This window comes from Erythrolamprus reginae, chromosome 9, assembly GCF_031021105.1.
Source record: "Erythrolamprus reginae isolate rEryReg1 chromosome 9, rEryReg1.hap1, whole genome shotgun sequence".
Classification (NCBI taxonomy): Eukaryota; Metazoa; Chordata; class Lepidosauria; order Squamata; family Dipsadidae; genus Erythrolamprus; species Erythrolamprus reginae.
Window position 1 is genome coordinate 22104439 of NC_091958.1, and position 13180 is coordinate 22117618.

The following is a 13180-nucleotide window of genomic DNA, read 5'->3' on the forward strand; positions in this document are numbered from 1 at the left end:
TCTCCATGGGTTTCCTCCGTTTTTCTGCACTCTTTCCTGCCCCATTCTCCCCTCTGGATCTCCATGAGTTTCTTCCGTTTTTCTGCACTCTTTCCTGCCCCATTCTCCCCTCTGGATCTCCATGGGTTTCCTCCATTTTCTCCACTCTGTCCTGCCCCATTCTCCCCTCTGGATCTCCAAGGGTTTCCTCCGTTTTTCTGCACACTTTCCTGCCCCATTCTCCCCTCTGGATCTCCATAGGTTTCCTCCATTTTTCTGCACTCTTTCCTGCCCCATTCTCCCCTCTGGATCTCCACGGGTTTCCTCCGTTTTTCTGCACTCTTTCCTGCCCCATTCTCCCCTCTGGATCTCCACGGGTTTCCTCCGTTTTTCTCCACTCTTTCCTGCCCCATTCTCCCCTCTGGATCTCCATGGGTTTCCTCCGTTTTTCTGCACTCTTTCCTGCCCCATTCTCCCCTCTGGATCTCCATGGGTTTCCTCCGTTTTTCTGCACTCTTTCCTGCCCCATTCTCCCCTCTGGATCTCCATGGGTTTCCTCCGTTTTTCTGCACTCTTTCCTGCCCCATTCTCCCCTCTGGATCTCCATGGGTTTCCTCCGTTTTTCTCCACCCTGTCCTGCCCCATTCTCCCCTCTGGATCTCCATGGGTTTCCTCCGTTTTTCTCCACTCTTTCCTGCCCCATTCTCCCCTCTGGATCTCCATGGGTTTCCTCCGTTTTTCTCCACTCTTTCCTGCCCCATTCTCCCCTCTGGATCTCCATGGGTTTCCTCCGTTTTTCTCCACTCTTTCCTGCCCCATTCTCCCCTCTGGATCTCCATGGGTTTCCTCCGTTTTTCTCCACTCTTTCCTGCCCCATTCTCCCCTCTGGATCTCCATGGGTTTCCTCCGTTTTTCTGCACTCTTTCCTGCCCCATTCTCCCCTCTGGATCTCCACGGGTTTCCTCCGTTTTTCTGCACTCTTTCCTGCCCCATTCTCCCCTCTGGATCTCCATGGGTTTCCCTCCCCCCACTCCGTTCGCCTCAGCTTCGTCTGCTGGCAGCTTTTTTTTTTAAAGCCTTAATGTTTTGGATTTTCCTAATCGGCTTGCACGCATTATTGGCTTTTCCATTGATTCCTATGGGAAACATTGTTTCATCTTACGAACTTTTCACCTTACGAACCTCGTCCTGGAACCAATTAAGTTCGTAAGATGAGGTATTACTGTAGAGAGTAATGGAATGGAAGATGAGTAGAGTAGAATGAAAGGACCGTGTTGCTTTTATGCTTTCAGAGGAATGCATCACTTGCTCTAATGCCTTGTGCAAAGAGCTCTTCTGAATTCTTTGCATGGCCCTAGCAGGCCTGTTTGTGGTCATTACAGTACAGGTAGTCCTCAACTTACCATGTTTCCCTGAATATAAGGCATCCTTCTTCCGAAAACACACCGTCCTCAAAAAATAAGCCTTCCCCAAAATACAAGACCTCCCCTGAAAATAAATTCCCCGAAAATAATCCCTTCCCAAAAATAAGTCCTCCCTCGAAAATATTTAATGGCATGCGCAGCCGATCCCCGCCATTTTCTCAGGGTAGGGTTAGGGAGAAAGAGCTGGAAATCAGATAAGATGGCAAGAGGAGCCCCGTCTTGCTCCATGTGCCCCAAAATAAGACCACCAGTTCACCACCCCGAAAAAATAAGGCCAAGTGCTTATTTCGGGGTTCAAAAAAATATAACATGGAGTCTTATTTCCGGGGAAACACAGTACAAAAGTTTGTTTATTGACAATTCACAGTTAACAATGACACTTGAAAAAAGTGACATGACCCACTTACAACCGTTGCAGCAACTCCATGGTCAGATAAGCAACTGACTTACAGTTATGACGGTTGCACGAGGTCCCCTATTGCGGCTATCGGACAGGCAAAGTCAACGCGGAAGCCATGTTAACAACCATGTTACTAACTTAGCAGTGACTTACTTAACAACCCTGGCGAGGAAGGTTGCAGAACGGGACCAAACTGACTTCATAAATGTCCCACTTAACAACAGAAAATTTTGTTTTGTTTTGTGGTTGTAACTTAAGGACTACCTGTATCTGCAATGCAATATGTCTACAATAGCAGCATACACTTAATGCTGCTGTTAACCAGGAGAGGGTGCTATTGTACTGAAAAAGAGACTGTGAGGATTTATAGGAAATGGCTAAGCTTACCAGAAGGGATCTATTTCTGTTGGTTACCATGGATTGTTCAGTCAACTACTTGAGTTGTGACTCTTGTGCTTCACTGTACAGTAGTTGAATTCCAAACATTTTTGTTGGGGGGAGTAAGGATGTGTAACTCCTTAAATTCTGCACTCTGTATGTTTTTCCTCCTTCACAGCACATGGTTTCAAATCAAAATTAATTAATTTTTTAAAATTTATTTAATTTGACTTCTATGCTACCCAATCCCGAAGGGCTTGGGGCGGTTTACAACAATATAAAACACAAAAACAATAAAAAGAAGTCAAATGTGCAATCTAAAGCTATAAAACCCTAATTAAAACCCATAATTGCACTGGCTGCCGATCAGTTTCTGGTCACAATTCAAAGTGTTGGTTATGACCTATAAAGCCCTACATGGCATTGGTCCAGAATATCTCCAGGACTGTCTTCTGCCACATGAATCCCAGCGGCCGATTAGGTCCCACAGATTGGATCTTCTCCAGGTCCCGTTGACTAAGCACTGTCGTCTGGCGGGGCCCAGGAGAAGAGCCTTCTCTGTGACGGCCCCGGCCCTCTGGAACCACCTCATCCCAGAGATCAGAACCGCCCCCACCCTTCTTGCCTTTCGTAAGTTGTTGAAAAGTCACCTTTGCCGCCAGGCATGGAGAAATTGACACCTCCCCTAACTACTGTTTTATGTATGGTTTGATTGGGTTGTGTGATTATTTTATTAATAAGGATTTTTAAATTGTGTTTTTAGATATTGGATTTGTACTTTGTTATTATTGTTGTGAGCCCCCCCCCCGAGTTCTCAGAGGGGCGGCATACAAATCTAATTTATTATTATTATTATTATTATTATTATTATTATTATTATTATTATTATTAAACTATCTAGTAAGCATGCATGTATACCATTCATACAATTTGGCCATGATAGTTGTTAATTCAAATATTAAAGAATTGATCTTTTCTGCCTGAAATTGGGGGAGCAGGGAATCAAACCCCTTGCAATTCCCACCCTTTAGTTCTGGCTTGAAATATTCAGGTCCAGACGAGCAGAGACAATAGAGAGTGCCACAAGGACTATTTCCCATAAAATATACAGCAGCAAAATAATAATTTCAACATACAACACACACACCCCTTTTTGGCTGCACATCCCAAAACAACAGTGGGAGAGGGGGGAAGCTTCCCATCCCCAAACAGAGCTGGGAGTCGAGGTGGGGGGAACCCTGCATGCCCAAATGGCACTGGAGTAGAACCTCCAGAGATCTGGGAAGGCACAGGCCACAGAAAGTGAGGAGAAAGCATGAGCTTGTCGGACCTGAAAATCAGCTGGCTGGCGGGAGGCACTCAAACATGTGCAGTGGAGCTGAGCCACAAGTTGTCATCACGGGTCTAGCCCTGTTTATTGCACCTGATGGTGATTCTTTGAGATTCAAGCTAGAAATATTTTCCAAGCATGCTTCCTGAAAACCTTGGATCAGGAGGTAGAAGAAGTTGATGGCTTAACCCTCTGTGTACAGAACTTGCATTCTGTCACTGAATTCATACGAATGTCGGCAGCCATTAAATAAAAAGTTAAATGTAGAACTGGCCAAAACAGGAAGCGTGTAATCTATTTCTGGTGCTTTCACCTGCAAATTCTATAAGAGCCACGTCCACCTGTTTCGGCAACGTTGAAATGACTTGCCTGCAACCAAGGGGTTTTGAGAATACTGAATTCCGAGAATATAGAGAACACTTGAGAACATTTTGAGAGACTGGCCCATGGGACAAGTCACCTCGGTGGAGAAGTGCAGCATCAGTTTTAAAATCCTTCAAAGGATTTTAGTGCGCTGTGTGGGCCATTTGTACATTTCTTTTTTAGATTTTTCTTTAAACACTATTAATTAATGAACATATTTTCCTCTCCCAAAATGTTGCCTTTCTTTGCAGGTGGATCTATCTGAGCGATCAGAATTTATGCATCCCAGCCAGTTCCTCCTTTGTGTACGGAGCTGTGCCCATTGGGGCCAGCATATATGTGATCGGGGATCTGGATACAGGTTAGTGGCTAAACCGGTAACAGGATTGTTGTTTCTATAATCAGACATCACCCATTGCTACAAGATAGCCTTGTCAAGGGTTATTTATTTCAAGGGTCATTCAAAAGCATTTATCATGCTTAGAAACAGCCCAACTTCCCCAGAGCAACTCTGGCCGGAGTACAAATAAGACATAAAAACAGTATAAATATTATAATGCAAGGCAGATTTAAAACAAGTATAAAATGCTTAAAATTCAGAATTGAAAGGCCAAGAAGAGCTTTCAGAGGCCTTCCCATATTGAGTTTAGTAACTCTGCTTGGAATGTGAAAAACAATAATTTTCTTGTTTAAAAAAGGTAAGCTGCTCTTCTCTAATCAAGCTGCAAATATATCCTGGGTCAGAAGAATATCACTACTACTCTAGTTTAGCGCCTTTTGGAAAGCCACACTGATCTACCGGTCCTGCCCGTAACATGTTGAATATTCCCCCTTTACAACCAAGTTGATATATTTTTATTTAACACATTACAGTAAGCCACAATCACCTGTTTTTCGCTTAGTGCAGTTTGGTAACACACCCATTGTGCTTTATATGATATGACAGTCAGGCTATTTGGTAGCCATCCCTGTCTTCTATAGCACACACACACACAAAAAGAGAGAGAGAGAGAGAGCATTGTGTGTAAGTTTACCTATTGGTAAAGGGAAAACAGTGAACGGAATGAAGAAATGTTTAAAATATTTCCATCCTAATATTTCGTCATTTTGTGCCCTTTCTGGTATAACACCAAAACTACTTAATCCGGTCAAAAACAATTGGGTTATCAAAAAGCTAAATCAAATCTCTAAAAAACCCTCTTCCTCTATTTGGAGGAAGCCATGGCAGTCTTGGAAACCAAGCCAAATTCTTTATTTGAGCATCATTGATGAAGGAGGCAACCAATAAAGGTCTGACCCTCTCATATATGTATGTATCAATTATAGAAGCTGGACATGCCATTGGACTGGCTTTTGTTTTTAACGTTCATTATCATTGTTGGCCCATACCGATTTGCATTCTCAGAGCAGATATTTCTGCCAGAGGATGATGGGTTTCTGGCATTCTTCGTCAGGTTGGCACAGACTGCTAACAGACTTCTAAAACTCTTTCCCGGAGTCCATGCTGCCTCTACTGAATCATGCAGCATAAATAAATAAATCATAAATAAATCCTTCATTAGGAAGGATGTCATCAAACAGCGCCTCCTAGTCTTCCATTATTCACCATGCAGTTGGCATCTTCCCAGGAAACTACCGTATTTATTGGATTATAAGTTGCACCGAAGTATAAGACACGCCTTAAGTTTTTTAGGAGGAAAATAAGGGAGGGAAATCTGTCTATTAGGTATTCATCTGGCTAGCTTCCTTAGCCTGGTCAGCTTCAGCACATTATTTTATCCCCTGGTTAGGGCTGGAAAACACATTATTTGAAGCAAATAGCAATGAAAAAAAGCCTGCAAAGACTTAGGGCTGGAGAAAAAACTCCTTCAGTGAGAGTAACAGTGAAAAAGCCTGTAAAGCAGGAAGATTGTTAGCATCACCTTAGGGCTGGAGGAAACATTCTTAGGAGCGATTAGCAATGGAAAAAGTTTCATTATAAAACAAAAATACTGGGGGGGGGGGGAGGGAGAGACACTGAGAGAAGTGCAAAGGAAGACAAATACCAACTTGTTATGTTTTTTGGTGCAGTAAAATACACACACACACACAAAAATACAACCTCAACCATTTGCTTGGGCAACATTTGAAGCCATTTCTACAATAACAAAATCATTCTAACCAGCAAAACCTAAAATCAACGTTTCATTTTTCCTCCCACTTAGATCAAAAAGTCCAGAAGTGACTTCTAAGTAGAAACAAAACTAGATAAATTATCTTCAATTGAAACAGTTTTGCCACCTCCGCTAACCCCCATCCATTCTCCCACTGTGGGATTCACTGTGTCTTTCTATCTTAACAGACCATTTGGTTCTTAGCTGCTCCCTTTTTTAATGTCATACTCCTTAATGATTACTTCTTTCTGGCATATCAGTATTATGGCAAAATAAAATGTTTGGGATTTCTTTTTAGTCTTACAGATGAATAACTATAATTCTTTATTGGCCAAATGTAATTGTACACACAAGGAATTTGTCTCTGGTGCATAAGCTCTCTGTACATACAAACAACAGACTGATAGGTCATAGATCAGAGTTACAATCATTAATCATAAGATACAACAACAAGTAATAAGATGACCAGATTCTGCACAGCAGCACTGAGGATTTGTCAGAAACATATGTCTAACCCACTATAGTTACATTATATAATAAATGTGGCAAACCCTTTGCACTGTTTGTTCCTTTTCCCTTTAGTGTTAAACTGACAACAGGCCACACAGTTTATGGTTTGTAATTTTAGTTTAGTTAAGACCATGTATAATTGACAGACCGGATGTTATCATAGATTTTAGTTGTTACTTATTGTTTTATACTAGCATTTTTAATTGTATATTTACTGAGTGTTTTTCTTTGTGCTGGTCCATAACTGTAATAATCTGAACTGAAGTGATAAATCATAGAGACCAATTGGAGATGGTCTTAGAAAAGATGAAGAAACTGAGAAGATGAGAAAGGTGATATCGATATAGCCTACGTTCATGAGTAAATATCTTTAGGCCTAAGATAGTGCTGGGAGAATTAGTTGTTCAGCAACATGACTTTCATCTTAATCCACATCTATGGCTTCCTTTTCCAAAAGATGTCCAATGCTTCTTTTTACTGCATGCCTCGCTGTTGAATTCGGTTTGGCTTTTCGTTTTCAAAGCTGCCTCTCCAATTTCCCAAACTAACCCTGCCGTTCGACAGGTACCAGTTACGATTACGTTCGGGAATTCCGAAGAAGCACCGGAACGTGGCACCCGACGAAACCTCTCTTCCCGTCCTACCTTCGCCACACTGGATGCGCCGCTTTGCGCATCGCCAACTGCAAACTCTTCCGCCTCCAGCTCCAGCAGGGCCTACTCCTCTCCCTCCGCGCCCGCGTCCCTTCTCCTTGACCGTGCTTCACGCAGCGGCCGGGAAGAGCCTCCAGGAAAAGCCTGTTACAAACCGCATCATATAAATGGAGAAGCCAACGTGTCCCGCAAGCAGACATTTAAACCGTATACTCGGCTTTGGTATGATAACCGTTCTAACTTTCCTTTCATTGCTCAAACGCTTACGCCTCGGCCTGTTCTCTGGTGGGCCGCACGGTAGGAAAAAACAGAAGAGGTCCTGTTACTTACACACGTTAAGCTACGCAGCTGGGGGGGCCCCCGGGCTTCCAATGAAGAACAATAGTGTAAAAAAGAAAACCTGCGGAAAATGGGGCAGCACCTGCAGGAAGTGTTGTCACCGAGGGGTTGTGAGTAACAATGTTGTGTTGACCTAAGGAAGCTCAGCTGGCAGGCGATACAAGGAATGAAAATATCTCTCTCTCTCTCACTCTCTCTCTGTGATGCCAAAATTGACTTTTTAAAAGATTCACTGGGAGGAGGAGAAAACCAGCAGGTGAACATTATATTTTTCACAGTTTACTTTGCAATTACAAGGCCTCTGGCCGGAAGGACAGAATGACACATAAAAGCCATCGTTCACACTTTTTTTTATGCCTAGGATTTTTTTAAATTTTTTTTTTAAATGGACTAATCTCTCAAACCAAGTCAGCATTGTGCCGTTAAACAAAAAAAAGGGAACTAAATATGATTACATACCGTAGGTCTTTATTATTTGCGGTTCACCTTGAAGCTGTTGTGGACTTTGGGAGCTGATCTCAATTAATGAGGTGGGTGTGAATGAATTTCAGAAGTGCCATACATTATTATGAACGGGGTAGGTAGCACATATTTAGGGGTGTGTGGGCATAATAGCGATAGTACAAGGAGAATATTTTCAGACATGACGAATAAAAAAATGCAAGTTTCCAGGAGTTAAAAAATATATATTCCTAAACGGTTGTATTACAGATGAAAAGCGCAGACGCTAACTTAAAAAAAAAAAATCTTGTAAAGTGGGAGGGAGGACAGTGAAATTATTAATACATTTCAGACACTGTCTGGAGAATTAAATGGGGATTTAACGTTGATGTAAAAATTCCCTCTTTCTCAGAAAATTGTACTGAATATTGTTAATACTGTTACATTTACTGTTACTGTTTATTTTTATTTTTCCGTTTTATAAGTTTATTTTTGATCATAAATATTAATATTTAATTAGACTATAGATAATTCACTAGTCACAGTACTGCGTACCTTTCTACTTAAGCGTTATTTTGTTAAACCTTGTTAATGAAGCTCTATAAACTAAAAGCAAAAAAAAGAAAAAAGAAATGTCACACCGTTGAAATACTCTATGTTCTTTGCACTGCAGATTCTGGAAACGGCGCTGCTCCAACAATGGGGTTGTTTGCCATTGTACTTGTGTGCCCAGTAATGCATATTATTTGGGCCAGATGTTTACTGTAATGTGAATCCAGTGGAATTTCTGTGGATGTCTTAGAGCACATCTCAGGGCTTCTGGATGTTCCTGAAATACAGCTCCCATCATCCTTCAAAGATTGGAGCTTTTAGCACTTGTGGTTCCAGAATGTGAAGGCCCTCATTCCTCCACCTTCTGGACCTCCAGATTGTGGGCCTTTCTCCACCTGATCTTAAGTCCATATTTTGACAGGAAGGCTGTCATCGGTACACAACGGTAAAGAGTATAACATCTGGGATCAGAAATCAAATCCTAAGCACATTTTAAAGTTTTGTTTCCATTGCGAGAAAATATCTGCTATGCATTCCTTCGTAGGTCTACTCACAGATCTACAATGATCAAATTGTTGAGGGCTTGTTTTCACATCAGAAGCACACGCTTACCATGTTCTCTGGGGGTTAGCAGGATCTTGTTCTTCCTTCAAAAACTCAACTCATGCAGACATTCAGATAAAAGATGGACATTTAAGTCACAGTGGCTGCAAATGTTGTTCCCCAAGTTTTGCTTTTTTCAACGTCAAGAATATTTTGGAAGGTTTGAGAAGCTACTCCTTGGAGTACTCCATCTCCCTCTATAGCAGGGAAGTCCAACTTTGGCAGCTTTAAGACTTGTGCTGGGGAATTCTGAGAGTTGAAGTCCACGAGTCTTAAGAGGTTGCCAAGGTTGGACTCCCCTATCCTCAAGTCTTCCAATGGTTCTGTCTCTCTTAGTGGAATAGGGATCCTTTAATTCATAGTCAGCTACTTCCCCTCTTTATAATCCCCAGTCACTTTGTCTGTCAATTTAATGCAGGGGTCCCCAAACTTGGCAACTTTAACATAAATCCTCAAGTCTTAAAGTTGATTTAATGCAGAGGACACTGCAAGGCTTCCCTTGAGTTGCTCCTGGCTCTCTTGATCTAAACCAGAGGTCTTCAAACTTGGCAACTTTAAGACTTGTGGACTTCAACTCCACAACTTGTTGAAGTCTACAAGTCTTTAAGTTGCCAAGTTTGGGGACCCCTGATCTAAACAATGGAAGTAAACAATATTCCAATCAAGGAACTGCTAGAGAAATCAACAGTAAACAGCCAAACCAAAGAACCTTTGAATTCACCTTCACCAACACTTGACAGGGTAATCTACCAGAATGTACCTTGATAGGGACCACCATTCCCTACTAGCATTGATGATGTTACTTAGTTGGTCCATGAAATGTCTGCAAGAAAACAGTCAAGCAGGGACCCTTCCTTTCCACTCAGAGCTACACAAATAATCTCTTTTATCTCTTTATCTTCTAATATCCAAAACATAGAGACTCATCCAGTTTGATCTTCATTCATTGCCTTTCCTTGGGATTCCCTCCAGTAGGATTCCATCCCGATGGGAGCAAAATAAGGACAATAGTTTGGAAAGCACAAAATTGGTGCCTTTCTAGGAGCCGAAAGTCTTTTCATAGAGAAAATTCTATCAGGCAAATATATTCCATTAGCCTAATTAATTTGCTGGCCTTGGCTAACATTCGTAGAGAAAGATAGTACCATGATTCAATGTGCCCCCCTGTAGGATTATATTCCTGACTTGTGGCCTTGGAGCCAAATTAGATATCAGTCCATCTGTCTCTGAAAATCAAGTTGCTGCTGCCTCACCTTTACAAAGCAAAGTTTTCGATTTAAAAGGAAGAGATCTCTCCCCACCCCCCCTCCAAATCAGTTCTGTATCTTCATTTCTGCTAGGAAGAAGTGATTAAAGAAGAAAAACAGAGGGGGAAAGTTTTCTCCCCAACTCAAGTTTATATATTGTTTGGCTGTGTTTAGTTTTACTCTTTGAAAGTCTTGTGGTTTGTTTTGAGTTTGTTCTTTTTTTAAATAATTATATATATATATATGTTCCCACACCTTGAACTTTTGCAAGTACTGTAGTCATATGCCCAGGCTACCACTAGTAGCTTGGAAAGCAGCTGTTCTTATTTTATTTCAGGGTGTATTGCAATTCATTATATTTGACAACACAGGTCGCAACTGTTTGTCCACCTTTGGCAAACGGCTTTTTAAAGTTCAGAAAGATTAACAAGGCATTTTGAACCTGGCTGTCAAATGTCCAGTTTATGAGAGTCAAACATTAATTTCATTTTTAAAAATGAACATTAATGGTGGCGGAAAACCCCATCATGTTCCGGTTGTGTTTTGGGTGATTCAAACAGCATCCCGAAGGTGGCAAACGCAAAGATTTCATTTCCGTAATGTAGCTTCTCTCTTCCACAGCTATCTCAATAGTTTTCAAAACTGCAGAGCTGGTGTTTGTCATGCCTAAGGCCCTTTACAATAACAAAAACTTGCAACTTTTTTTGTTGTGGTTCTTTTTCAATACGGGTGTTGTTAAACTCATCAAAGGGCAGGTGTATTGCAGTATTGAAGTCTACTGTAAAACCGTCTTAAACAATAGCCGTGTACGTTCTTCTTGTATGTCATAATTTGCCTTAATTCTTAATTCTTTGGGTCTACAACACTATCTGGGCAGTGCCATCCTTGGAAATGAAGAATGAGTTGAAACTGTCCCTTTTTACTTCAACGGGCTCTTGGGGCAAGTCCACGGCATAAGGTTTAGGAAAGATTGCGTCCACGCCTGTGGATGGCAGGACAACCATACTAACTATGAGTAACGTGCTGGCTTGGTACTTAGGAGCTATATGTAATTTCTGGTACAAATGGTGGCCCAGAATGACCAACTGCCTATGCCAGTGATGGCGAACCTTTTTTCCCCTCGGGTGCCGAAAGAGCGTGGGCACAGGGTATCACGCATGCTTGACTGCCCAACCCATAATTTAATGCCTGTGGAGGGTGAAAACAGATTCCCCCGCCCCCCCCAAAGGCCCTCTGGAAGCCAGAAATGGTCTGTTCTCCCCTGCACTGGAAGGAGAGTCCAACATGGGTAATTCCTCTAGTCTTATTGGTAGGGACTGAGTTTATATTAACATATTTACATATTAATGAGGTACCGCCCCCTAGCTGCCACAGTAACTCAGTTTTGAAAAACTCAGTCTAAGTGTAGGGACTTAATGAGTTTTCTCTCACAAATAAATCCAATTAAGGTTTGTGTAATAGATTGGTTTTTTTCTTTCACTTACTAATAATTGATTATTGTTACCTTGTTTTTCAGATTCTTCATGGATGGGGTTCCTGCCCTCCGCGGGCACCACCCCGATGAGGTCTCCTTTATAGGGCCACTTCTCCCAGAGAGTACTGTCCTGAGGAAGGAGTTTGCAGCCCTTGGTCACTGACCTGAATCCTCTCAGCGGTTTGGCTTGAATCCTCTCAGCGGTTTGTCACTTCGCCCAGCCTGATCAGGACGGCAAGAGTCGCGTTGGAGTTTTGCGCTCCTCAGCCTGGTTCTTCGCCACCGGGAAAGCCGATCCCCAGCTGACAGGGATTTTGCCGGTAACGCGGCAGGGCGGAAGAGAAAGCAACCGCCGAACAGCTGAGCTCGGAGGCCGGCAGGCATAGCCCCCCCCCCCCCCCCGGTCACAGGCAGCACGGAAACAGACCCAGCCGTCGGGGGAGGTAGGCGAAATCCTCCGGCGCCATTTTAAAGCGCGGAAATGCCCCTTTTGGGAAGTGAAGGGCGAAACAAGCGCCATTTTAAGCACAACAGGCGCCAAACAAGACAGCCTATCAGCTGTCGGGCGCGAACCAGTACGCTTGCGCAGCTTCTCCTGGCCCGATCCGCCATTTTATTTGCGTTGCTACTTCACAAGCATCAGATTTTTGGTGTTCTAATTCAGACCGGCTATTCTACCTTTACCAACCGTAAGTACTATGGCAGATCAGGAAGAAGCGGCGGACAGGGTGACCCCCTCTCCGGCGACCGCTAAGCCCAAGGAAAAGGCCCATTCGGGCAAGGCCAAGGCCAAACCAAACCAGGCCTCCTCTTCTCTTAAGGATGCAGAAAGAAGAATAAAGACCTTGGAGCAACAGCTTGAGGCAGCCTTGCACCCTAGCCCTTCGACTGCTATGGGTTCTGTCCCACCTATTCCACCCTTTCAGCAGTTGTCTTACCTCATGGGCCCATCATCCCCTCAGCTCATGTCTAGTCAGGGGGGCCTATCCACGGAGAGAGGCTGGTCCCCTGACCACCAGGGATCATCATTACCCCCTTCGGTAGCGCCCTCTCCTGGGTTCAGACCAGAGAGGCCTGGACCTCCCAGCCAGACCATGTTTATGCCCTTGAATCCCACAGTCGGCCCACGTGTACCATCAGCCACCTTTACTCTGACGGCTGTGGGGTTTCAAACCAACCGGATTCCTGGCAGAGCCTTCCCATGTCGATCCAGGACATGGTGGCGAATGCGTGTTTTCAGGGCATGGCGGCGGGAGTCCAACAATTACAATTTTCAGCCTCACCAAGCCCAGCAGAGAGACCTGTGGTTGGCACCACCTCCGCCCCTGTCAGGT

General features: G+C 43.2%; 1 protein-coding gene across 1 annotated transcript in view; it reads left to right on the top strand.

Moving 5' to 3' along the window:
* Nucleotides 1-8603, top strand: part of GAN (gigaxonin) — a 43602-nt gene extending 34999 nt beyond the window's left edge. The window contains exons 10-11 of the mRNA XM_070760444.1: nucleotides 4126-4235; nucleotides 7102-8603. Coding sequence (XP_070616545.1) covers nucleotides 4126-4235; nucleotides 7102-7292 — 301 coding nt within the window. The 3' untranslated portion in view covers nucleotides 7293-8603. The remainder of the gene's footprint in view (nucleotides 1-4125; nucleotides 4236-7101) is intronic.
* Nucleotides 8604-13180: the final 4577 nt, after the last annotated feature.